The sequence below is a fragment of the Odontesthes bonariensis genome, chromosome 20, assembly GCF_027942865.1.
Source record: "Odontesthes bonariensis isolate fOdoBon6 chromosome 20, fOdoBon6.hap1, whole genome shotgun sequence".
In the NCBI taxonomy this organism is placed as follows: Eukaryota; Metazoa; Chordata; class Actinopteri; order Atheriniformes; family Atherinopsidae; genus Odontesthes; species Odontesthes bonariensis.
The window spans coordinates 33,285,660-33,312,726 of NC_134525.1; the positions used below are offsets into that span (position 1 = coordinate 33,285,660).

A 27,067-nucleotide genomic window follows, 5' to 3' on the forward strand; every position below is an offset into this window, starting at 1 on the left:
TGGACCTGACAAACTCAAGCCTTTCTTTTTAAGGTCAGCTACAGATTCCATAGCAGAATCTCTATGTTACATCTTTAACCCAACTCTTTCTGAAAATGAGATTACCTGTTTATGGAAGGTGGTAATCCGTCTGTAGTCAACAACTACAGGCCGATCTCTAAATTGTGTGTACTTTCCAAAGTTCTTGAGAATTTGGTCGGGGAATAACTCAAAAATTCTTAGATTCAACTAGTCTGCTCTCACATCACCAGTCAGGTTTTTGTAAATAGTACTGTACAATAACTGCTGCTCTTAAAGTGGTAAATGACATCATAGATGACCTTGACGGCTGAAGATATTGTGCAGATGCTTTTATTGACTTATTAAAGGCGTTTGATACTGTTGATCGTGTCAGCTCTCACTGGAGCGGTTCGCAGCCGAGTGTGAAGCGGCTGGGATGAGAATCAGCACCTCCAAATCTGAGACCATGGTCCTCAGCCGGAAAAGGGTGGAATGCTCTCTCCGGGTTGGGAATGAGATCCTTCCCCAAGTGGAGGAGTTCAAGTATCTCGGGGTCTTGTTCACGAGTGAGGGACGAAGGGAGCAGGAGATTGACAGGCGGATCGGTGCGGCGTCTGCAGTGATGCGGGCTCTGCACCGGCCCGTCGTGGTGAAGAAGGAGCTGAGCCAGAAGGCAAAGCTCTCAATTTACCGGTCAATCTATGTTCCAACCCTCACCTATAGTCACGAGCTGTGGGTAGTGACCGAGAGAACGAGATCGCCAATACAAGCGGCCGAAATGAGTTTCCTCCGCAGGGTATCTGGGCTCTCCCTTAGAGATAGGGTGAGAAGCTCGGTCATCCGGGAGGGGCTCGGAGTAGAACCGCTGCTCCTCCGCATCGAGAGGAGTCAGATGAGGTGGCTCGGGCATCTGGTTAGGATGCCTCCTGGACGCCTCCCCGGTGAGGTGTTCCGGGCCCGTCCCACTGGGAGGAGGCCCCGGGGAAGACCCAGGACACGTTGGAGAGACTATGTTTCTCGGCTGGCCTGGGAACGCCTCGGGGTCCCCCCAGAAGAGCTGGAGGAAGTGGCCGGGGACAGCGACGTCTGGGTTTCTCTGCTTAACCCATTTAGGCCGGGAAAGCATTGCCGCATTTCTACCTTTAAAGCCAGGGGGGCTGTTGCGTTATTCTACCTTTAAGGCCGGGAAAGCGTACACGTCTTTTTTCCTGTATGTAGAAAACATGGCTGTTAATCTGGTTAACCTCATCCCAGCACTTCTGTCACCTGAAAATCTGTTGGAAAAAGAAATTGGAGGAGTAAAACTCACCTGTAGAGACCTGCTGCACTACTTCAAAGTGAGTTTACGTTTTATACTTGGTACACTGAGTTTGTAAGAATCACACCTTTCTGCTACATTAGGGGTCGGCAAGCCGCAGCTTCGGAGCCGCATGCGGCTCTTTCATCCTTATGCTGCAGCTCCGCGTGGCTTGGGAAATTAAAAAAAATAAATATCCAATTGAAGTGTATTTTATTTGTGTTTTAACTTTTTTTTTTTATTGTAGTTCTAAATTGGAAGATTATTGTGATCTTGAAATATTAAAATAAATTATATATATATATATATATATATATTTATTTTTTTTTTGTCGCTCAAAATAGTAGCGAGTCACACTCACCGAAAGCCGGTATATGCCCGCTAAAACGCTGTGCATTTATCGAGACTTTCAACCCCAGGTTGGCCAAGTATAGAGAAATGTAAGAAAATAAAAGTATCTGAAGAAAATTGGTGCAAAAAAACCCTTATAGGAAAAAAGATGTGTACGCTTTCCCGGCCTAAATGGGTTAAACTGCTGCTCCCGCGACCCGATCCCCGGAGAAGCGGAAGATGATGGATGGATGGATTTATATTAGTGCCTTGTTTAATAAGATGTCCTTTATTGCTTTTAAACAAATAAGTAGAAGATTGAAGTCAATCCATCATGACCTGATGCTTTACCTGGTTTTAATTCCCATAGTTAGATCAGATTCACAGGTTTCTTTAAACACTGAATCAATTTTTGGAAAGTACATTTCTATTTTATTGAAAAATTATTATTGAATCAGTTATCAAATAATCAGAGGAATATCATTAAGAGTAAAAGGTGTACATTGTCACAGATATAATCTTATAAGGTGTTTTCCTGGCCATTGATAATTAACGCATTTGTTTTTCTAAAATGCTTAATTCTCCCCTTAATCATTCCACGAGCGACATCTAACATATGCCCCATTTGCTTTTTTTTTCTTATTTAAAAGATCCAATTGGCATGTAAAGACAAGAATTTTTTTTCTCCCTGCTTGTTCCAGCAATTACCTACAGCCACTTTCAGATCTCGACCCTGCTGACAGACTATCCTGCGCACCAAAGAGAGGAAGTGACGTAGAGCATAATGCATTTTTGGATAAAAAAAAAAAGAAGTCAACAGCGCAAAACCAAAGAAGCAGAGGTAAACAAAGAAAAAGTGCTGACTGATTATTATATGGTCAGACGACTCTATATGTCGGTTGCTTGTGGCTAGAGTTATTGCTTGTTGTGAACAAGCCTGCTGAAGGGGATGGATTTTCAATTTCAGTCCTAGCCAATCAATGAGCTGGGGTCTTTTCTTTCTTTTTCTTTCTTCCAATACCCCCCCCTCCCCAAACGAGCAGCTGTTGTAACAGCGTGACGCTGTTCAAGCAGTTTGGTCCATTTTCAAAAATGTAGTGTTAAAGTCAACCACTGCAAAATAAGTTTTGACATTTTTTGGCATTCCCCACCCAATCAAACCGAGTCCCTCGGACTATCCTTGTGTGAAAGTGCATAAAGACAAAAAAATAAGGGACCAGGCATGAAGTGGGTATACTGGAAAAGCAGAGATAGAAAAGAAGGACATTTTAATTGACAGTAAAGCACTCACCTGGACAGGGAGCTGTCCCACACTCCATTTCTCCATTAATGCAGGTACTGTTAGAGACACACATTACATGAACATGTGATATTTGATTACAGAAAAGGAATGTATTCGATAAGAAACTGCAGTTATGGTTGTTGTGAACAACATCTGAACTTTATTATGATCCATGAATAAAGAGAGCACCAGTTATTACAAGCATCCACAGGCAGGGTTGCAGCAGCGGGGTACAGCGCCCCCTGATGGTAGCATGGGCACTGATCCAAAGGCATGCAGCTGCTGTTGAACAAGTAGAAACCTGGGGCGCAATAACAGCCATCATAACAGGAGGTGGCACACTGCACCTCAGTGGAGGTCATATCCAAACACACCCGTGGACATGCACCCCCCTGAGTCTCACACTCAGCTGCTGTCATGTGTATCATCCCCTCTGGACACACACCTGAGGGAAGAGGAGTGGAAACAAGACGTGCAAGGGACAACTGAGAATGTAATGACTGAGAAGGCAATATGATAAAACATCCATCCATCCACCCACTTTTTATACCAATTAATTCAGTATTATTTCAGGTGAATATGACAGAGTACCTGAGCAGGGGTGGGAGTTGCAGTCTCTGGTCTGAATGTGGGGTCCAGTGCAGCTGCTGCCCCCATGCTGTGGGGCTGGTGAGTTGCAGAATCTGTCTCTCGTCTGGATACCAGAATCACACTCAGATGAACACTGAGACCACTGTGACCAGACTGACCACCCACCATGCACTGGAGACATACAGGAAGTACTTTTCAGGATTTACCTTGAAGGATTTCTGGTTGAAGTATTTTACGTACACGTGCCTATATTTGACTTACGTGGACAGAGCAAATTGCTGCACGGCTCCTCCTCCTCACTGTCTCCATCACAGAGAGACTGTGTGTGTGTGCGGTTAAACACTGTGAGTGTGCGGTTGCAGCTGCGAAATCTTCGTCGTATTCCAACGTCATCAACGTGGCTGAAACAGGTTTTACTGCACTCTGACCAGCTGGTCCACTTGCTCCACACATCATCTGGTTGTTCTTCACCACATGAGGAAGATAAAGTCATCATGCTGATCACAGCTCATACATGTACAACCCAAATTCATCAAAAGTTGGAACACAGTCGAAATTAAAATGAAAAAGCAATTATTTGGAAATGTCTTCATTCAAAATTCTATACACAATAGAACTTTAAAAAGCACATTAAATGTTCAGTGAGACATTTTCCTACATCCATTTTCTATACCCGCTTAATCTGTCGGTCGGGTCACGGGGGGCTGGAGCCTATCTCAGCATTCATCAGGCAAGAGGGGTACACCCTGGAAGGGTCGCCAGTCCATCACACAACCACACACTCACTCACTCCTAAGGACAATTTCAGAGACACCAGTTAACCTAACCTGCACGTTTTTGGACAGTGGGAGGAGCCCGGAGTACCCGGAGCAACAGTGCTAACCACCACGCCACGGTGCAGTTCATTCTCCTATATCATGTAAAATATCATATATCTAACATAATATAAATATTACTTTAAATGGCTCGTACTAATTTAAAACAAATGTGTATCTCAGATGCTGGAGTCAAACTTTGGAATTCTCCACATAACGATTTGAAAGGTTGTACAGATGCAGATGTACAACATAATCCGTCGGTCGGGTCGCGGGGGGGCTGGAGCCTATCCCAGCAGTCATTGGGCGAGAGGCGGGGTACACCTGGACAGAATGCCAGTCCATCACAGGGCCACACAGAGACAAACCACCACACACTCACTCCGAAGGACAATTTTGGAGACACCAATTAACCTAATTAAATTTATTTTATTTTTATATATTTGTTGTACTGTACACTTTCATGAAAGGAATAAAAAATAAATAAATAAATAAAAATAAAAATATATATATGATATTATATAAAAGTTTATGTATCAACTCATCTTTGTTTTCATGGTACAAACGTGTCTCAAAAGTAGGGGCAGGGGCAACAAAAGGTTGGAAAAGTAAATGGTACTGAAGAGAAACAGCTGGACTCACATGGAAGAACTAATGAGATTAATCAATTCATGAATTAAAAGTAAGAAGAGCACCTTAGAGAGGCAGACTCTCTCAGTAGTACAGATGGGCAGAGGTTCAGCAAACTACAAAAAAAAATCTAATTTCTATACCCACTTAAACCAACTGTAGGATCGCGGGGGGGGGGGGGGCTGTAACCTATCCTAGCTGAGAGGCAGGGTACTCCCTGGACAGGTCGCCAGTCCATCACAGGGACACACAGAGACAAATGACCATCCACACACTCGCACTCACTCCGAGGGACAATTTAGAGACGGTGAGCTAATCATTTTCATGAAATAGGAAAATGTCTCACTTTCAAAATTTGATGATCTACTATGAATGAAATGGCGCTTTTCCACTAGCTCGCTTCGGCTCGGCTCGGCGCGCTATTGCGTGTTTCCACTAGCACGCAGTACCTGCAACCGGGTAGATTTTCCGTACCACCTCAGCCCTGGTTCCAAGCGGGCCGAAGCGTTACTGAAACGTGACGTCAGCCGACTGCCTTCCACTGATTGGCCGATGAGTGTCGTCACTTTTCAATACTGTTTTATCTGGCGGACAGGAGTCTTCTCTGGCGACAAAAAGCCACAGGGCGAGCAGCCATAGGGTGAGCAGCCACAGGGTGAGCAGCAGTCACAGGGTGAGCAGCAGCCACAGGGTGAGCAGCAGTCACAGGGTGAGCAGCCACAGGGTGAGCAGCCACAGGGCGAGCAGCTGCCACAGGGTGAGCAGCCACAGGGTGAGCAGCCACAGGGTGAGCAGCAGCCACAGGGTGAGCAGCAACAGGGTGAGCAGCAGTCACAGGGCGAGCAGCAACCACAGGGTGAGCAGCCACAGGGTGAGCAGCAGTCACAGGGTGAGCAGCCACAGGGTGAGCAGCCACAGGGCGAGCAGCTGCCACAGGGTGAGCAGCCACAGGGTGAGCAGCCACAGGGTGAGCAGCAGTCACAGGGTGAGCAGCAGTCACAGGGTGAGCAGCCACAGGGTGAGCAGCCACAGGGCGAGCAGCTGCCACAGGGTGAGCAGCCACAGGGTGAGCAGCCACAGGGTGAGCAGCAGCCACAGGGTGAGCAGCAACAGGGCGAGCAGCAGTCACAGGGCGAGCAGCAACCACAGGGTGAGCAGCCACAGGGTGAGCAGCAGTCACAGGGCGAGCAGCAACCACAGGGTGAGCAGCCACAGGGTGAGCAGCAGCCACAGGGTGAGCAGCGACAGGATGAGCAGCAGTCACAGGGCGAGCAGCAACCACAGGGCGAGCAGCTGCCACAGGGTGAGCAGCAGCCACAGGGCGAGCAGCTGCCACAGGGTGAGCAGCAGCCACAAGGTGAGCAGCCACAGGGTGAGCAGCCACAGGGTGAGCAGCAGCCACAGGGTGAGCAGCAGTCACAGGGTGAGCAGCCACAGGGTGAGCAGCAGCCACAGGGTGAGCAGCCACAGGGTGAGCAGCCACAGGGTGAGCAGCAGCCACAGGGCGAGCAGCAACAGGGCGAGCAGCCACAGGGCGAGCAGCCACAGGGTGAAAGCAGCCACAGGGCGAGCAGCAACAGGGCGAGCAGCAACAGGGTGAGCAGCAACCACAGGGTGAGCAGCAGCCACAGGGCGAGCAGCTGCCACAGGGTGAGCAGCAGCCACAGGGTGAGCAGCCACAGGGTGAGCAGCAGCCACAGGGTGAGCAGCCACAGGGTGAGCAGCAGTCACAGGGCGAGCAGCAACCACAGGGCGAGCAGCTGCCACAGGGTGAGCAGCAGCCACAGGGTGAGCAGCAGCCACAGGGTGAGCAGCGGCCACAGGGTGAGCAGCAGCCACAGGGCGAGCAGCTGCCACGGGGTGAGCAGCAGCCACAGGGTGAGCAGCAGCCAAAGGGCTGAGCAGCAGCCACAGGGTGAGCAGCCACCACAGGGTGAGCAGCTGCCACAGGGTGAGCAGCCACAGGGTGAGCAGCAGCCACAGGGTGAGCAGCAGCCACAGGGTGAGCAGCAACCACAGGGTGAGCAGCAGCCACAGGGTGAGCAGCCACAGGGTGAGTAGCAGCCACAGGGTGAGCAGCTGCCACAGGGTGAGCAGCCACAGGGTGAGCAGCTGCCACAGGGTGAGCAGCCACAGGGTGAGCAGCAGCCACAGGGCGAGCAGCCACAGGGTGAGTAGCAGCCACAGGGTGAGCAGCTGCCACAGGGTGAGCAGCCACAGGGTGAGCAGCTGCCACAGGGTGAGCAGCCACAGGGTGAGCAGCTGCCACAGGGTGAGCAGCCACAGGGTGAGCAGCAGCCACAGGGCGAGCAGCGACAGGGTGAGCAGCAGCGACAGGGTGAGCAGCAGCCACAGGGCGAGCAGCGACAGGGTGAGCAGCAGCCACAGGGTGAGCAGCCACAGGGCGAGCAGCCACAGGGCGAGCAGCAGCCACAGGGCGAGCAGCCACAGGGTGAGCAGCTGCCACAGGGTGAGCAGCAGCCACAGGGTGAGAAGCCACCACAGGGTGAGCAGCTGCCACAGGGTGAGCAGCCACAGGGTGAGCAGCAACAGGGTGAGCAGCAGCCACAGGGTGAGTAGCAGCCACAGGGTGAGCAGCTGCCACGGGGTGAATAGCTGCCACAGGGTGAGCAGCCATAGGGTGAGCAGCCACAGGGTGAGCAGCTGCCACAGGGTGAGCAGCAGCCACAGGGTGAGCAGCCACAGGGTGAGCAGCAGCCACAGGGCGAGCAGCCACAGGGTGAGCAGCCACAGGGTGAGCAGCCATAGGGTGAGCAGCCACAGGGCGAGCAGCCACAGGGTGAGCAGCAGCCACAGGGTGAGCAGCAGCCACAGGGCGAGCAGCAGCCACAGGGCGAGCAGCCACAGGGTGAGCAGCCGCCACAGGGTGAGCAGCAGCCACAGGGTGAGCAGCCACCACAGGGTGAGCAGCAGCCACAGGGTGAGCAGCCACCACAGGGTGAGCAGCTGCCACAGGGTGAGCAGCCACAGGGTGAGCAGCAGCCAAAGGGTGAGCAGCAACAGGGTGAGCAGCAGCCACAGGGTGAGCAGCCACAGGGTGAGCAGCCACAGGGTGAGCAGCAGCCACAGGGTGAGCAGCAGTCACAGGGCGAGCAGCAACAGGGCGAGCAGCCACAGGGCGAGCAGCCACAGGGTGAGCAGCAACAGGGTGAGCAGCAACCACAGGGTGAGCAGCAGCCACAGGGCGAGCAGCTGCCACAGGGTGAGCAGCAGCCACAGGGTGAGCAGCGGCCACAGGGTGAGCAGCAGCCACAGGGCGAGCAGCTGCCACGGGGTGAGCAGCAGCCACAGGGTGAGCAGCAGCCAAAGGGCTGAGCAGCAGCCACAGGGTGAGCAGCCACCACAGGGTGAGCAGCTGCCACAGGGTGAGCAGCCACAGGGTGAGCAGCAGCCACAGGGTGAGCAGCAGCCACAGGGTGAGCAGCAACCACAGGGTGAGCAGCAGCCACAGGGTGAGCAGCCACAGGGTGAGTAGCAGCCACAGGGTGAGCAGCTGCCACAGGGTGAGCAGCTGCCACAGGGTGAGCAGCCACAGGGTGAGCAGCTGCCACAGGGTGAGCAGCAGCCACAGGGCGAGCAGCGACAGGGTGAGCAGCAGCGACAGGGTGAGCAGCAGCCACAGGGCGAGCAGCGACAGGGTGAGCAGCAGCCACAGGGTGAGCAGCCACAGGGCGAGCAGCCACAGGGCGAGCAGCAGCCACAGGGCAAGCAGCCACAGGGTGAGCAGCTGCCACAGGGTGAGCAGCAGCCACAGGGTGAGCAGCCACCACAGGGTGAGCAGCTGCCACAGGGTGAGCAGCCACAGGGTGAGCAGCAACAGGGTGAGCAGCAGCCACAGGGTGAGTAGCAGCCACAGGGTGAGCAGCTGCCACGGGGTGAATAGCTGCCACAGGGTGAGCAGCCATAGGGTGAGCAGCCACAGGGTGAGCAGCTGCCACAGGGTGAGCAGCAGCCACAGGGTGAGCAGCCACAGGGTGAGCAGCAGCCACAGGGCGAGCAGCCACAGGGTGAGCAGCCACAGGGTGAGCAGCCATAGGGTGAGCAGCCACAGGGCGAGCAGCCACAGGGTGAGCAGCAGCCACAGGGTGAGCAGCAGCCACAGGGCGAGCAGCAGCCACAGGGCGAGCAGCCACAGGGTGAGCAGCCGCCACAGGGTGAGCAGCAGCCACAGGGTGAGCAGCCACCACAGGGTGAGCAGCAGCCACAGGGTGAGCAGCCACCACAGGGTGAGCAGCTGCCACAGGGTGAGCAGCCACAGGGTGAGCAGCAGCCAAAGGGTGAGCAGCAACAGGGTGAGCAGCAGCCACAGGGTGAGCAGCAGCCACAGGGTGAGCAGCCACAGGGTGAGCAGCAGCCACAGGGTGAGCAGCTGCCACAGGGTGAGCAGCCACAGGGTGAGCAGCCACAGGGTGAGCAGCTGCCACAGGGTGAGCAGCAGCCACAGGGCGAGCAGCGACAGGGTGAGCAGCAGCGACAGGGCGAGCAGCAGCCACAGGGCGAGCAGCAACAGGGTGAGCAGCCACAGGGCGGGCAGCCACAGGGTGAGCAGCCACAGGGTGAGCAGCCACAGGGCGAGCAGCCACAGGGTGAGCAGCAGCCACAGGGTGAGCTGCAGCCAAAGGGCGAGCAGCAGCCACAGGGCGAGCAGCCACAGGGTGAGCAGCCACCACAGGGTGAGCAGCAGCCACAGGGTGAGCGGCCACCACAGGGTGAGCAGCCACCACAGGGTGAGCAGCCACAGGGTGAGCAGCTGCCACAGGGTGAGCAGCCGCCACAGGGTGAGCAGCAGCCACAGGGCGAGCAGCAACAGGGTGAGCAGCAGCCACAGGGCGAACAGCCACAGGGTGAGCAGCCATAGGGTGAGCAGCCACAGGGCGAGCAGCCACAGGGTGAGCAGCAGCCACAGGGTGAGCAGCAGCCACAGGGCGAGCAGCAGCCACAGGGTGAGCAGCCACCACAGGGTGAGCAGCAGCCACAGGGTGAGCAGCCACCACAGGGTGAGCAGCTGCCACAGGGTGAGCAGCCACAGGGTGAGCAGCAGCCAAAGGGTGAGCAGCAACAGGGTGAGCAGCAGCCACAGGGTGAGCAGCAGCCACAGGGTGAGCAGCCACAGGGTGAGCAGCAGCCACAGGGTGAGCAGCTGCCACAGGGTGAGCAGCCACAGGGTGAGCAGCCACAGGGTGAGCAGCTGCCACAGGGTGAGCAGCAGCCACAGGGCGAGCAGCGACAGGGTGAGCAGCAGCGACAGGGCGAGCAGCAGCCACAGGGCGAGCAGCAACAGGGTGAGCAGCCACAGGGCGGGCAGCCACAGGGTGAGCAGCCACAGGGTGAGCAGCCACAGGGCGAGCAGCCACAGGGTGAGCAGCAGCCACAGGGTGAGCTGCAGCCAAAGGGCGAGCAGCAGCCACAGGGCGAGCAGCCACAGGGTGAGCAGCCACCACAGGGTGAGCAGCCACCACAGGGTGAGCAGCCACAGGGTGAGCAGCTGCCACAGGGTGAGCAGCCGCCACAGGGTGAGCAGCAGCCACAGGGCGAGCAGCCACCACAGGGTGAGCAGCCACCACAGGGTGAGCAGCCACAGGGTGAGCAGCTGCCACAGGGTGAGCAGCCGCCACAGGGTGAGCAGCAGCCACAGGGTGAGCAGCCACAGGGTGAGCAGCCACAGGGTGAGCAGCCACAGGGCGGGCAGCGACAGGGTGAGCAGCAGCCACAGGGTGAGCAGCCACAGGGTGAGCAGCCACAGGGTGAGCAGCAGCCACAGGGTGAGCAGCAGCCACAGGGCGAGCAGCCACAGGGTGAGCAGCCACAGGGTGAGCAGCAGCCACAGGGTGAGCAGCAGCCACAGGGCGAGCAGCCACAGGGTGAGCAGCCACAGGGTGAGCAGCAGCCACAGGGTGAGCAGCAGCCACAGGGTGAGCAGCCACAGGGCGAGCAGCCACAGGGCGAGCAGCCACAGGGTGAGCAGCAGCCACAGGGTGAGCAGCAGCCACAGGGCGAGCAGCAACATGAGCGTCTCCATGTGCTCCATGCTATCCTCCTCGTACGTTGTTGTTGTTGTTGTTGTTGTTGTTGTTGTTGTTGTTGTGGTCGCGCAGCCGTGTTACGACGACCCCGCCCACGTCGAGGAGGCACGAAGTATACTCGGTTGTAAATGGAAACGGTTGTAAATGGAAACACGACCAAACCGAGCTGTATCGAGCCGTGCCGAGCTAGTGGAAATGCGCCAAAATATTGGTTTATGAGATTTGCAAATCATTGCATTCCGTCTTAGTTACATTTTACACAACATCTCAACTTTTTTAAAATTAGTTTTTTCATATGAAAACTGGCTTTTATCTGGACAACAATGTGGAATATAAAGAGAAATAAAAAGAGGCCCCCAAACCAAGGAAAAAAAGCATGAAAAATAGATTTAGTGTCATTTGGTGTGCTTGCAGCATTAGTTCATGTACCAGAAAGGCAAGGCCTGTAGCAGCGACGGGCCTCGGAGGAGTCTCCTGGACAGGGCTGGACTTTGAATACTCCTGTCGGATTCACCAGAGACCTAAGAAGAGAGAACAGAGAGTGATTAAAAATCCCTCAAACTGATCCAGATCTACTGTGTATTGTGTGGGACTGAAGAACCTTGCTCTGAACAGGTGCATAAAGAAGAATTCAAAATTTCAAAAGATCAACAACTTTTGGAATATCTTTCCACAAAAGTGAAAGTCTTGTACTAGAATACAACAACCAAGGAGTGTTTGAGTATACAAAACCAGGAAACTGAACATACAAAGTAGTGAGGGTGTCATGATCCAATCAATTAAATTCAAAATTAGTCAAATTCATTTATACAGAATAATGTCACATGTACATAATATCATTTGAGAAATTAAACAGGGGAAAAAGAGAGTAAAGTGAGGAAAGGTGTGACAGATGAGGCCCCCCAGCAGTCTGGGCCTATGGCAGCTTAACTATGGGATGTTTCAGGCTCACCTGAGCCATCCCTAACTATAAGCTTTATAAAAAAGGAAAGTTTTAAGCCTGGTCTTAAAAGTGGAAAGGGTGTCTGCTTCCTGAAGCCAAACTGGCAGCTGGTTCCACAGAGAGGGACCTGATAACTGAAGGCTTTGCCTCCCAAACTGGCAGCTGGTTCCACAGAGAGGGGCCTGATAACTGAAGGCTCTGCCTCCCAAACTGGCAGCTGGTTCCACAGAGAGGGGCCTGATTGGACCGAAAAAGAAAAAGTTTTCAGTGCAATCTGTTGGTTTCCTTAGCTAGGAAATTGTTTTTGAATTGGCTCTATATGAACGAATTGTTTTATGAAATATTTTATGAATAATTATGATTACAATTAATTGAATTGCAATTGGCTTGACTTGGATTTTATTATCTAAGTGCCCTGAGATGACATTTGTTGTACAGTATTTGGCGCTATAAATAAAAAATGAGTTGAATTGAATTGAATTGATAACTGAAGGCTCTGCCTCCCATTCTACTTTTAGAAACTCTGGGAACCTCAAGTAAACCTACAGTTTGAGAGCAAAGTGCTCTGTTAGGAAAATATCCAACTGTGAGGTCTTCTTTTTTTTTTTTTTCCTCTTTACTCATTTTTTATTAATTTTTCTTTCAACAATTACAGTGTCAGGGGCCAGGGCACATTGTACATACATAGTTAAACAATCATCCTTGTATCAATGTCCTTATTGTCCAGTGGCAATGGTGGTGTCCTCTTCTCGTCCTCTATAGTCAGTCCATTTTTCACACATATCCTCAAATTGTGCCTCTTGTAGTCTCAGTTTGTGTGTGATTTTCTCCATTACAAATATCTCTTCCACAGTGCACATCCACTGCTCCTCAGTCGCTAGGTCTACTTTGTATCACATTCTCGTAATCCTTTTTTTTTCTGGCTGATACCAGCACTTTAACAAGATACTTATCCAGGAGAAACTCATCCATGCATTCATCTCCAGCAGACTCCATCACTGTAACGCTCTTTTAACTGGACTTCCCAAAAATTCTATTTTTTTTTTCATTTTTATTTATATAGCGCCAAATACAACAAATGTCATCTCAAGGCACTTAGATAGTAAGTCCAATTCAAGCCAATTGGAATTCAATTAATTAATAATAATCATAATTCATAAAATAATCCAATTCGTTCATATAGAGCCAATTCAAAAACAATTTCCTAGCTAAGAAAACCAACAGATTGCACTGAAACTTTTTGTTTTTCGGTCCAAAAAAGAGCATTAAACATCTGCAGCTCATCCAGAACGCTGCTGCTGGAGTTTTAACCCGGACTAAGAGATCTGAACACATCACACCAGTTTTAAAATCTTTACTCTGGCTTCCAGTCGGTCACAGAATAGATTTTAAAAGCCTGCTGATGGTTTACAAATCCCAGAACGGTTTAGGCCCAAAATACATCTGTGACATGTTCAGGGAATATAAAGCCAGCAGAGCTCTTAGATCCAAGGACTCAGGTCAGCTGGTCCAGTCCAGAGTCCAGACTAAACATGGAGAAGCAGCATTTAGCTGTTATGCTGCAAACAAGTGGAACAAACTGCCAGTGGAGATTAAACTTTCACCAAATGGAGACATTTTTAAATCCAGGTTAAAGACATTTCTGTTCTCATGTGTCTATGCATGAAATATCTTTTAACTTATCTAGACTGTTGCCTGATTTTAAATTCATTTAAATGATTTTATTTGTTTCTCTTTGTATTCTTTTCATTTTTAATGCTTCTTGCACTCCCTGCTGCAATGCTTTTATTTTATGTAAAGCACTTTGAACTGTTTGTACATGAAATGTGCTATACAAATAAATTTGATTTGATTTGATTTGGTATCCTCTCTTTGTATTATGTCTCGTGTTAAATTCCCCAAGTAGAGTATTTTACATGTTTTTGGTATCTCATATCTTATTATTTTTTGTAATAATAATAATAATAATAATAAATCAAATTTGTAACGCACTTTTCATTAGCAAAAATCTCAAAGTGCTACAAAGTACAACTAAAATCAGAATCAATCAATTTACAATCAATTTGTAAACCCCTCCATAGTTTGTCCCAGTATCCTTTTAACTTTTGGCAGGACCAGAATATGTGTGTATGGTCAGCATCTCTCCACCATGGTTGTTGAGTAGTCGCCACTCCTTTCCTAATCTTTGGAGTTATGAAAAATCTGACCATATTCTTCCAGTTGAATTCTCTCCTGGAGCCAGTGGATGTGCACTGCGTTTTATAAATATTAAACCACTCTTCTTCAGTTATTTGTTCTTTCAATTAATAAAGATATAAAGAGAGGAATACTTTCTGCATGACATCAAACTTCTATATAGGACTGAGATTAAGCTGCATTTTTTCCCTTCATATGCTCTCCGAAATACCTCAACAACTTCATTATAAGTGTCAGTTTTTATCTCCTTCTCATAATAGTCCTTTATGAGCAGGAAGCAATATTGTTCATGTTTATCTAATCCAAATCTACCCCTCAACTTCTCAAAACTCTGCAGCTTACCTCGTTCAACCATCGTACATATTGCTGTGATCCCTTTTCTTGCCCATTGTTTAAACCCTTTATCATTTATCCCAGGTATAAACCTATCATCATACGCAAACCAACTCAAAATCTTTCTTTCTTTCTTTCTTTCTTTCTTTCTTTCTCCAGTTTATACCTTTCAACAACAGTATTCCATATTTCAAGTGTAGTTTTGGTTACATCTAATTGGTTACCTAATTTTCCCAGTAGGCCTTTATTTGCTATCAAGTTTCATACTTCAGCGTCCTCTATTTCTATACTTTTCCATCTTGAAAAATACTCATTGTTGCACCAATATATCTGATTTGCGCGGCATAGAAATACTCCTCGAGGCTTGGCAAAGCCAATCCTCCTTTGTCTTTAGGGAGCTGCAGAGTTTTGTACCTGGTCCTAGGTTTCTTTCCTCCCCATATAAACCTCAATATCCACCTGTCCCATTCCATAAACTGCTTTGGTGGGATCATTACTGGCAGAGACTGAAACAAGTATAAGTGTAAGAGTGGGACATTTATCTTAATTATCTCTATTCTTTTAAAAAAAAAAATTGTAGCATTATTATTTGTGCTTATATGCCTTTGATGGACAGGACAGTTGAAGAGAGACAGGAAGCAGGGGGCAGAGAGAGGGGGAATGACATGCAGCAAAGGGCCATCCAATGCGGGACTCGAACCGGGGCCAGCTGCAGCAAGGACTGTAGTCTCTGTACATGGGACACCTGCACAATCCACTATGCCACAATAATAGCTGACCATCTCTCCAAGTCTCTCCTTATTTTTTGGATTATTTTAGTGTAATTTGCAGCATATATTTTGTCTATTCCTTTCGTGATATTTACTCCCATGTATTTTATTGATTTAGCGTTCCAATTGAGTTTATATGTATCCTTTATTTCTTGGGACGGGAGTAGTTTATTGACAAGATCTGTGTTTTTGTGACATCAATTTTGTATCACAAATATTTTCCATAATTCTCTAGTAACCTGATGAAGTTTGGGAAGCTTTCGATGGGTTGCTTTAAAAATATCAATATATCATCCACAAATAATCCTATTTTATGTTCCTCCCCTCCTATTTTCACCCCTTTAACTTTTTCCTCCTGCCTAATCATTTGGGCTAATGGTTTGATAAATAACGCGAATAGACTCGGAGAGAGGCTGCACCCCTGTCTTGTCCCCCTTTCCAGACTGAAACGTTTTGTGAAGCTACCACTTATTTTGATCCTTGCCATAGGTTCCTGATATAACAACTTGATGCAATTCACAGATTCCTCATTAAATCCACATTTTTCCCATACCTTATACTGAAATACCCAATTCACACTTTCGAAAGCCTTTTTGGCGTCTATGCTTACCAAAATTGCACTTTACTCCTTACTCTGTATATTTTCTAGAAAATGTAAGCTCCTTCTTATATCATCTTTTGTTTTCCCTATCTTTAATAAAACCGGTCTGGTCTTCATCAATCAAATCCTGCATAAATGTCTCTTAGCTATAATTGAGGTGTAGAGTTTATAATCAACAATGAGATCTTTAAGATATGATGGAGCTCGGTCATTAAGAGCTTTATATGTAAGGAGAAGAATCTTAAATTCTATTCTGAATTTAACAGGGAGCCAATGAAGAGAAGCTAAAACTGGAGAAATATGATCTCTGCTGTTAGTTCTCATCAGAACTCTGGCTGCAGCATTTTGGATCAGCTGAAGGCTTTTCAGAGAATATGTGGGACAGCCCAATAATAAAGAATTACAGCAGTCCAATCCTGAAGTAACAAATGCATGGAGCAGTTTTTCTGCATCACTCTGAGACAAGATGTTCCTGATTTTAACAATATTACGAAGATGAAAGAAGGCAGTCCTAGAAACCTGTTTTATATGCGAGTCAAATGATAAGTTCTGGTCAAAAATAACTCCAAGGTTCCTCACTGTAGAACTAGAAGCCAAGGAAATACCATCTAGAGTAACTATATAGCTAGACAATTTCTCCCTGAAGCGCTCAGGTCCAAAGATCCTGAAGTAACAAATGCATGGAGCAGTTTTTCTGCATCACTCACTGCAGGGGGGGACTGGGACCAAAAAATGGAATCTCATCACTTTCTGTGAAAAATGCAATTAAATCCTAACTCAAATGTATTCATTTAAATAAATCTCCTCACCTTACAAAAGCAGTTTTTTCATTAAATCGCTCTTCTCTGCCACTCTGTCAATCACTGTGTGAGTATCAAGGGACACAAGAACATCTTTCTCGGTGGCCATCAACATAAAGGCTTCCAGTTTGCTGGCAGAAAGGCAACTACTCAGTCTGTGTTTGATGTAGCGGAGGGTTGAAAATGACCGAGGCAGGAATATTAATTTCGTATTTCTCCGGTTACCTACCAATCCATTTCAGCAAAGCACTGTTTCACTAATATTATATGGGCAACTGTAACCTGTAACACCTGCAAACAATATAGTTATAACAAGCTAAAATAACACTGAACACTTTGGTGTCTACATGAGAGTGTCATAAACATTAATGACACACTTGATATCTATGACTGATGTCATTGGGTATTTGCAATATCTGCACACCAGTCAACTTTACATAAGCCTACAAAATGGAATGGCACTAGATACGTTATAGCCTTTCCTACATTAATGATGGTTTAAGTACTGTAATGCTAATGACAGGTGCATGTCACTTTTACACCTTCAAATAAAGTAAATCTACTCATAGCATTAGTTGAAAATAAAGACTCTGAATGATCTCTGTGAAAGAAACGCGCACGCGCAGACACACACACACACACACACACACACACACACACACACACACACACACCACAGTCGGTGACCACCTCCTAACCAACAAGGTTGTGCAAAAAACAGGCTTGGCTTTTTATTCGTGTTCCAGCCTGACTGGATAAAATAAGAAATCATTTCAGCATGATCCCCCCATACTGATGTAGTGAAGATGTAGCCTACCAGTCGTTTATCTATAAATACCTCATTTAAGTGTCCACGCACACGGAGAGCCCTCAGTCCTCCCATTCAAGGGCGTAATAATGGTGTTGACATTGGTGGGGACATAATTTGCCACTCCACCACCACCTAAAGCCTGATTTATGGTCGGAAACCAGGTCGTCTGCGTGTGTCGCAGTTAACGCAGACATGCCCCCCCCCCCTACGCAGACACTACGCAGACACTACGCAGACACTCTGGTGCACCTCCCCAAAATTGTAACTCACCGCAGACAGTGCCGCAGACATCGCCGCAGGGAGGAGAGAAAGGAGGCCTCTGATTGGTCAACTCTACATTCGCTCTACACTATGCGTATTTCCGGTTTGCTAACCGGCTGACGCTAACCGTGCCGATTCTTTCCCTCTCTGCCAGCTCCAGTAGTAGCAATATTTCTTCTATTTCTAGATCGATCAGCTGCATCTCAATCAAAGTGCACATTCGTCCAGTCGCCATTGTTGTTGAATGACCTCCGTAACCGTAACACCCACAATCCTAGCTTGTTCGTGATTGTCCCTCTTGCGTTGTGGCGTGGGATTAACATAGCGCAGACAGCGCTTCAAAAGTAGGCATAAATCAAAAATAACTGCGTCGTGTCTGCGACAAGCTCACTGCGACACACTGCTGCGAAGTATACACGGCCCTTAAGGTTGAGGGACACCTCATTTGTGCTGGGAGTCTGGGGGTCGTCCCCCAGAAAATTTTGTATTTCATAGATGCAATTTTCTGCATTTTAACCAATTCTGGGGTGAATAATGGCAAATCCCATCTGATTTTTTTAATGTAAACCATAATGGCAAGATTGAGAATTGATTTTTTTATGCAAGTCACTCAAGTTTCTGGTGACTTCAACATTATCACAGGCCCAGGCAGACATCGCCACAGTAAGATGTTTTATTATTACACGTGTTTCTGAAATTTCAGGATCTGTAAGTTGATGAGTTTGCTGCATTTTGTATAAAATATTAACTGATGAAGTTTTGAAAGTGCACACTGCAAATATAAGTGTGAAAAGTGTGAACAATAAAAGTGGAAATATACACTTTTTTAAAAATGTAGTCGGATGACTACTTAGCATTAGCAACAAGCATTTATTAGCTCTGCACAGTTCCCACAAAAATAAAACACCAGCAGTCAAAAGATTAAGGTCCAGCAAACATTTATTAAAAATAAAGACATAAACTGTCACATGAAAAACACTTTTCCACGGCTCACTTTTTCCTGAAAAACTATTAAGTTTGTAGCTTTCAGCCTATTAACTAGCCAAATCTTGTATGAATGAGCCAAATGCACAGCGCCTCCGGTCAATGACGCAGACAAACTGCTGGCATATTTGTTTTATGTTAATGCTATCCAACCTGTCCTGGTGGATATGGCAGACAGCAGCATGGTTCAACCGTGCCTGCGTCATTGTTATCCCGAGCAATGTTTTCAACCTCCTCAGAGCACTGAAACTTCGCTCAGCCTCTGTTGACGAGCTGTTTTCCCGCTATCACCCCTTAGCAACCAACCTAGCAACAACAAGCCAGGCATAGCGCTACAGAGGGTGAGCCAATCACAGATAGCAAGGCTGTCCCCACCAATCACACGCCGTCTTTGAGAGAAGGAACCGCAGAAGGGGAAAATTAACCCTTTGTTTCCCGAACGCTGTGCAATTTCCCATTCAAAATTGGTATGGACATTTTAAACGTATCCTCCTGGGGGCTGAATATTGGTAGGGACGTGACCCTAGCTTCCCTACCCAAAATTACGCCCTTGCTCCCATTAAAAAAAACATGTCGTCATTCTGCTAACATTTCGCCTAACATTAGCATACTTCTTACCGGGCTGGCTATTCTGACCTCCTCAATCTGTCCCTGGGTCACGTCTGTCTCCTCCTCCACCTCTGAATCCACCTCGATAGCTTCTTCCTCTGTGTTTGGCCTACACTGTTCTACGGAGACACTCGTGCACTGGGGGCTGCTGATGATGTTGACGGCCCTGGCCCTGCACTTGATGGCCTGCACCCGGTGCTGTGGTCGTGGTGGAAGCACTTGCAAACATGTCAGTAAGCTTCGCACATTTTGCTGCTTGTAGACTTTTTAGCCTTTTATCTCGCAGCTTCTGTGCACCACCCTTTCGTTTCTGTTGTTTATCCATTTCGGTTTTTGACTGTTCTCTCCTAGTCCGTTCAGCTCAAATGGTAGGCCTGATGACCTGTGTCAACGGTGAGGGGAGGGGCGGGCCAAAGAGGTGCTGAGAGATTTCATTGGACTAGCCCCGTCAACATGAAATCATGGGGCGCCCGCCGGTCACTTTTTTTTTTTTTACATTAATCAAAAAAAAATTTTTAAAAACCCGACATCACCGGCCCTCGAGGGGCGTCGGCCCACCGGGAAAATGCCCGGTATGCCCGACTGTCAGTCCAGCCCTGACTCACTGACACAGCATATAGGTTTAATCTGATTTCATAGATAAGTACAGCTGAGTATCATCAGCATAGCAATGGAAATTTATGCCATGCTGTCTAATAATGTTACCTAATGGAAGCATGTATAAAGTGAAACTGTATCAAATGCAGCACTGAGGTCCAACAGGACAAGCACAGACACAAGTCCGCTATCAGAGGCTAAGAGGAGATCATTGGTAACTTTCAGCAGTGCAGTTTCTGTGCTATGATGCACTCTGAATCCTGACTGAAACTCTTCAAACAGATTATTTCTGTGTAAGTGATCACAAAGCTGAGCTGCAACTATTTTTTCAAGAACTTTAGACATAAAAGGGAGATTGGATATAGGTCTATAATGAGCCAACACTTCTGAATCAAGAGTAGGTTTTTTAAGTAAAGGTTTAATTACAGCAACCTTAAAAGGCTGAGGTACATATCCTGTCAATAAAGACAGATTGATCAAATCCAATATGGAAGTGTCAATTAATGGGAAACCTCCTTGAACAGTCTGGTTGGGATTGGGTCTAAAACACAAGTTGATGGTTTAGAAGAGACTATTGCTGTTGTTAGTTCAGAGAGATCAACTGGGCAGAAGCCGTCTAAATACAAATCAGGTTCTAAAGATACTTCTAAAGCTGCTGTACTTGATGATACATCACTGATAATAGTGGGAAGGACTCCATCAATCTTCTCTCTGATAGAAACAATTTTATTAATAAAGAAGCTCATGAAATCATCACTGCTGAGAGTTAAAGGAATAACTGGCTCAGCAGAGCTCGGACTCTTAGTCAGACTGGCTACAGTGCTGAAAAGAAACCTGGGATTATTCTTATTCTCTTCTATCAATGATGAATAATAAGCAGTTCTAGCTTTACGAAGGGCTTTCTTATACATTGTTAAACTATCTTTCCAGACTAACTGAGACTCTTCTAAATTAGAGGAACGCCACTGTCTCTCCAGCTTTCTTGCAGTCTGCTTTAAAGCACGCAGCTGTGAATTATACCAAGGAGCCAACCTCTTCTGACTGATTACCTTCCTTTTCAGAGGGGCAACATTGTCCAGTGCTGTACGCATTGAAACTATAGTGCTGTCAACAAGAGAGTCAAGTGCTGCTGGAGTAAAGTTTAGGTAGTCGTCCTCTGTCATATCTGCACATGGCAGTGAAGAAAAGGATGATAGAATTAATTCTTTAAATCTGGTTACAGCATCCTCTGATAGACACCTTCTATTTGTAAGGTAAAATAACTGATCAAATGAGTCTCTTGGAGAGTGAAAGGAGGGAGCTTAAAGGGGCTTCCATCCACTACAGAATAAGGCCCTCTAAACATGTACTGAATAAAATAAGCTCACCTGAAGCGTTGCTGTAAACCCACACCACAGGTAACATCACACAGTGACCATGACGACCAGGCTGACCAGTGACAGGTCACCACACAGGCGGATTTGTCGCAGGTGACTTGTCCATCTCTGCACACACTGGCGGAGTAAACGTAAGCCATTCAATTCTGATATATTTGTGTCACACATGATATAATTGTGACTGTGGGATCCTTAATGAATAATGATTCATCATCAGATGTTTATCTTTAGGCAGTTTATGATGTACAACACATTTCAGTGAGTTTACTGATTTACATGTTTTTTTACGAAAAAAAAATTGCAAAACCAGGCCCAAACATTTAAAAATGAGTCTGTCTCTCACCATGTGGTACACTGGTCTGTGCTGATCACCTGTCCTGGCTCCATCGTTTCTCCATCCCAATGACACACACATTTGCTGGACTTCACACATTGTCCCGCCTGAAGGTAAAACCCATCGGGACAGCGGCACCCTGAGGACAGACATCTATCTGTCATAAACTATGTTCCAGTTGCTTTAGAATAAACTGATCGATCCAGCTGGCAAAGGTTTGACTGGTTTTAACCACTACATTTGAAGCTACAGCTTACAGTGTAACAAGGAGGTAAGACAGTACATACTTGCTTAATGGAGATAATGATCAAGACTTGTACTTACAGGCAGGAGACCATTCAAGTTTTTCATTAGCACAGAATTGATGTATTCATTGGCCAAAAACATGATCCAAAAATGTGCGTCCTACCCACAATACAGGATGCAGTGCAGTTGGTGGTCATGCTGAGATCAGTGCAGGTAGGAGGACAGGGCTCGACTCTTCTGGCCTGGCAGTCTTCCTCCGTCACCAGCACCATGCCACTGACACAGCCTGCCATTCAGTAACAGTGACAGGATTCAAACTGTTTACAGCACTGGAATAATCAAATCATTCACATCAGGAGCATTTGAACGTCATCTCCAGATTACAAAAAATATCTCAAGTATTCGAACCCCAGCAGCAGACACCCACCTGTCTGTGTGTCTGTCTTATTAGTGCACGGCTGGTTGTGGCAGCTCTGGCTCTGCCGGTTCATGCCCTCACATTCTCGTCCACCATTCTTAGGAGGAGGGGCGGAGCAGGTCCGGTTCCTCTGTCTGACACCTCCTCCACACAGAGCATTACAGTCGGACCATTCTGTCCACTCTGACCAATGACCATTCACTACAAGAAGACACAGGGACACGTGGACATGTGGTTCATCTTTAGATCACAGACTGGGTACTTGTAGAGGGTGCATCCAAGCAGATGATGTGATGGACAGAGGTCAGAGGACAGACCTGGACACGCGTGAGCAAAGCAGGCTCGACTGTCAAACTGAGCTCCACCACAGGACCCTCCAGGCAGAGCCTCCCTTATTACGTCCCTCTGCCGGAACAAGGAGCCAAGACCGCACGTCATACTGCAAGCACTCCACGCTGTCCACGGAGACATGATGCAGTCCACTTGAGGAGAGAAGAGACGATGTCAAGGAAGATAAAAAGTTTGATCAGATCACCACTTCAGAGATGCAAAACCTACCACAGTCTTTTTCATCTGTTCCATCCATGCAGTGTCTCCGCAGGTCACACCTGTGGTCAAGATGGATACACTCCCCACTGTCACAGGAAAATTGCTTAGGAGAGCAGGGGCGCTGTGGAGTCACTGGAGGGTTGGCTGTGGTGCCCGAACACACAGGAAAATAAAGTAACAAAACTTTACTTGGTGTACAATTTGAACTTTTATATTTTACTGGAAATTGTCCACAATGTGATACAAATATCTTCAATGCAGAAGAGTCTCCCTTTATGTTGTTGGCTAATGATGTTTAAGTTATCAGAATTCTATTCTTGCATACTCCCATTCTTATGGAGCCTGACATGCTAGTGATGCATACCACAACGTTCTTCATCTGACCCATCCAAACAGTCCTTTTTCCCATCACACACTAGTGTGGAGTCCACACAGCCAAATGACCAGCATGCAAACTGGCCCTCCACACAAAGCACTCTGGGTAGACCACCGTCATGGGGTCTCGTGGTGACTGTTGGAGCTGTAAATCAACAGAACATTGAGGTAACACTCTGTCTTTTCTGTTAAATGAGTTGGTTCCAGCATAACCGAGGGGGCCATAATGTCCCACCTGTTGCAGTTTGAAGACCAGGTCTTCCAGGCTGAATTAATGTGGTGAGATGCAGTCCAGGGTGACCTGCTGTGACCCCTGAATAAACATATAAACAATTGCATGACCTGATGGGTTCGGAAAGAACAAATATAAAAGCAATATTGGGTTCATCACTGAAACTGAAATTCAAATAATTCTTTAGTCTTTACATTTAAAAGTTTAAACAGTTAAAGCATCAACTTGTCATTGCAGAGATAGGAAGTGAAAGTTAGCTGATCAGTACTTGGAGTTGTTATCTTTTGAAGTCTGGTTGGTCCTGTGTCTTCTGGCGTTGCTGGTGTTGCTACACCAGGAAAGCCACCTTGAGTAATGGTAATATGTAGGCCTGGGACACCTGTTGTGGCGTTGCCATGGAAACCTGGTCTCCCAGTGTAGTTGGTCTGATTGTGAATCCCCGGAATGCCTTTGGTTGGAGCAGTGCCTGAAGGGAAAAAGGAGAAATACACACAGATATAAACACAAAGTGATCCGTGGCTCAATGTTAGTTAGTTTTCATCATTTGATGCCATTGACACTATAACTCCTACTCCTACACTATAAGTGCCTTGAGATGACATTTGTTGTATTCGGCGCTATATAAATAAAAATGAATTGAATTGAACTCTTACCACAGTTGATCTCATCAGAGTGGTCCATGCAGTCCACTCGACCATCACAAATCACTGACACTGGGATGCACTCCTTACTGTGTTGACATGAAAATTGTCCAGGCTTACAGTGTTGCACAATCACAGAAGGAGATGTGGTCCCACTACTGGGGATCAACAGCTCATCTGCACAAGCAGAAGAAAAAAATCTTTCTTGAACACTACTGAGATGACTGCTGTAGAGACAGTGACTACTGCATTCATAAAAAAAAAAAACTTGTGCTGTAGACAAACTAGTCAGCAAGGGGAGTTATGGTCTGATAGTTTTGATCATCATCATCTATTTAAATTCCTCACCTCCTCTGCAGCCAAGGATCTCCACACGCAAGTAAAACGTGTGCCTGAATTCCACTGGGATAATGTGCATGTAGCGTGCTCTGACCAGCCTGCCAAGCCAACGGGTCACAGGGGTTCTGCCCACCAATCGTACTTCAAACACCTACACAACAGCAATATGACATGTGTTTACAGTCCATTTTTTTTTACTTTACAACACACTATGTCACATAAAAATGCAAAAGATCACAATACCTTTGCAGGGCCACCAGGCTTCCTATCCTCTGTATAATCTATGAAGAGGCTGCTGTGCAGGGCGAATGCAAGTCGGTATTTAGAGAGATAACCCCACGTGCGTTCACTGCCCTGTGTCACTACCCCCGATACCCATGTGGGCTCCAGGAAATCCACCTGAAGATATGGCAGGGGATCTGTGGGCAAGGGGCTCCAACCAGGTTCCATAACTTGACTGTGGGAACCAGAGAAGATATCTGTGGTTATCTAAACATGATGAACAAATGTGTCACCGAGAAGGACTACACACATAGATATATACAAGTGTCTGTGTACTGATTAAGGGAGTGAGAAGGATGATTGATAGATGGAAATCTTGGTGGGGGGGGGTGATTATACTTTGCTGAGAGTTCAATAGTGAGACAGAAGAAACTACAGTGACAGAAGAAAATATGCAAGAAATATGTTTCATTGTTCAAATATCTAATGACTCACATGTTAGGGACAATGTTCAGTCTTCCAGCATCAGCAGGGTTGTTCTCACGTTGTGAAGATGAGGTCAGCTGGCCATAACGAATTCGCCCATCCTCCAGTCCCAGAGGAGAAGAGCAAAAACCTGCAACAAAGGATTGTCTGGTAATATCACTCAGCCTGGCCTCCTAAACACTTACAACTAAGAGACTGTGAAACAAAAATGCATTTGCAAAAATCCTATTTAAAACTCACCAATATATCCTGCGCGACCTTCCTGAAAATGTATTACATCAGATTAGAACACATCATCTTAGATTTACGATTGCATTACCAGCTGTAACCTTCTGCAAGCAGCGTGATCCCAAATGTAAAGACTGAAAATGACTACTGTGGAGTTTCACAAAATTAGAATTATGATTTTAGAACATTTTTAAACTTGAATAAAATGTTCAAAAAACTTTGATCAAAGATATTTTTCTGCATCAACATCACTGATAAAAATCTTTGTTTTTTCCCCGCTGTAATGTTAACTCTTTAAGATCAGATTTATTGTCTTGTACAGGGAAATAAAATTTGTCCTCTGCTTTTAACCCATCCAGGTTGGCACCTGTTGAACACACACACGCACATGATCAAACACTCATAAAAACAGATGCCAGACACTGGAGTGGTGGGCAGCCATTCACAGCGCCCGGCGAGCATGGGGGTACGGTGCCTTAATCAATGGCACCTCGGTCATGGCAAAGAGGTGGACTTTCACCAATCTTTGAGTGGTGAGAGTTCAACTTTCCGATTATTGGACGACCCACTCTAACCACTGAGCCACGGTTTGCCAATGCGTATTAGATCTGGGAGACCCATCACTCACTCTGAATTCTTAAGATTCTGCAGAAAGTTCAAAGCAGATGTTTTAGTTAATAGTATCCTTACTGTTGGTGTTACAGCAGATATAGTAACAGCAGCCGCTGATGGAGTCTTCAGAGGAGAAGGGGTGGCTGTGTATGAACTGTAAATGAATAAACAGCAATGATGAGGAATACATTCAACTCAATAGTACTGCTTCTACTCTCAGGAGTACCATAAGCAGTAAAAACAGCCTCCACCTGTCTGACTGAGTGGTGATGTCAGTTGGGCGGCATCCGTTTTCATCCTCTCCTCTGGGACAGTGATGGATACCATCACATCGCTGTGCTGCATTGATGCAGCCCCCTGGCGGGTGGCAGGAGAACTGACCGGTCGGACAGCGACGTGGACTGGCGGCTGTAGATAAGGACTGAGTATCTGCATATGAAGAGGATAATATCAATACATTTTATTTCCAAGGCACTTTACATCATAATTGTGATTGTTGCTATGCGCCGACCTTATCGGCAGCAAGTCTGTGTAGCTCTCAATTATGTTCGTCGTTTATATGATTATATGTAATTTTTAGTTTTTATCTAAACATTTTTAGTTTTTATCTAAACATTTTTAGTGATCTTCAGTGATCTATTTTTTATTTATATTTTGTTTTATTTTTATTTTTTGACAATGTGCACTGCTACTGAGCATGTGTGGACATACCCGGCTTCACAGCCGTACGAGCGGATCGAGACCTGAGTACGAGCGGCGGTAAGCGGAAAGGCGGGGGTGTTATACTGTTCTTTAATCAGAGATGGGTAAACCCCCGCAATGTGACCGTTAAGGAGAGGGCCTGGTTACTAGAGAGGGTAGCTGAATAGAGCAGGGGGTCAGCTACTGTCGTTTATTTTTATTTAAGAAAAATGTGGTTTGCATTCTATGTTATTTATTACTGTTTGTCATACACTCTGTGAGTGTCTTGTCGTAGCTTGTCTTGTCTTAATGTTTTTTGTGAGGACCACAATGGAAATAAGTCCTGGACTTTATTGTGTTTTTATCCTCAATTGTGTTTTGAGTCTTTGAATGTGTGTAAGACTTTTCTGATACAATTAAATAAATCAAATCAA

General features: G+C 47.1%; 1 protein-coding gene across 1 annotated transcript in view; it reads right to left on the minus strand.

The window, feature by feature from the left end:
- sspo (SCO-spondin) overlaps positions 1 to 27,067 on the minus strand; it is a 148,128-nt gene that overhangs the window by 71,162 nt on the left and 49,899 nt on the right. The window contains exons 48-68 of the mRNA XM_075452417.1: positions 26,204 to 26,381; positions 26,031 to 26,106; positions 25,353 to 25,374; positions 25,122 to 25,242; positions 24,648 to 24,861; positions 24,414 to 24,555; positions 24,078 to 24,242; positions 23,690 to 23,890; positions 23,428 to 23,508; positions 23,183 to 23,337; positions 22,827 to 22,971; positions 22,586 to 22,750; positions 22,278 to 22,469; positions 22,014 to 22,136; positions 21,614 to 21,743; positions 21,262 to 21,387; positions 11,419 to 11,510; positions 3,762 to 3,965; positions 3,501 to 3,671; positions 3,099 to 3,354; positions 2,919 to 2,965 (exon numbers count right to left, since the gene is read on the minus strand). Of these exons, the coding sequence (XP_075308532.1) occupies positions 2,919 to 2,965; positions 3,099 to 3,354; positions 3,501 to 3,671; positions 3,762 to 3,965; positions 11,419 to 11,510; positions 21,262 to 21,387; positions 21,614 to 21,743; positions 22,014 to 22,136; positions 22,278 to 22,469; positions 22,586 to 22,750; positions 22,827 to 22,971; positions 23,183 to 23,337; positions 23,428 to 23,508; positions 23,690 to 23,890; positions 24,078 to 24,242; positions 24,414 to 24,555; positions 24,648 to 24,861; positions 25,122 to 25,242; positions 25,353 to 25,374; positions 26,031 to 26,106; positions 26,204 to 26,381 (3,006 nt within the window). The remainder of the gene's footprint in view (positions 1 to 2,918; positions 2,966 to 3,098; positions 3,355 to 3,500; positions 3,672 to 3,761; positions 3,966 to 11,418; positions 11,511 to 21,261; positions 21,388 to 21,613; positions 21,744 to 22,013; positions 22,137 to 22,277; positions 22,470 to 22,585; positions 22,751 to 22,826; positions 22,972 to 23,182; positions 23,338 to 23,427; positions 23,509 to 23,689; positions 23,891 to 24,077; positions 24,243 to 24,413; positions 24,556 to 24,647; positions 24,862 to 25,121; positions 25,243 to 25,352; positions 25,375 to 26,030; positions 26,107 to 26,203; positions 26,382 to 27,067) is intronic.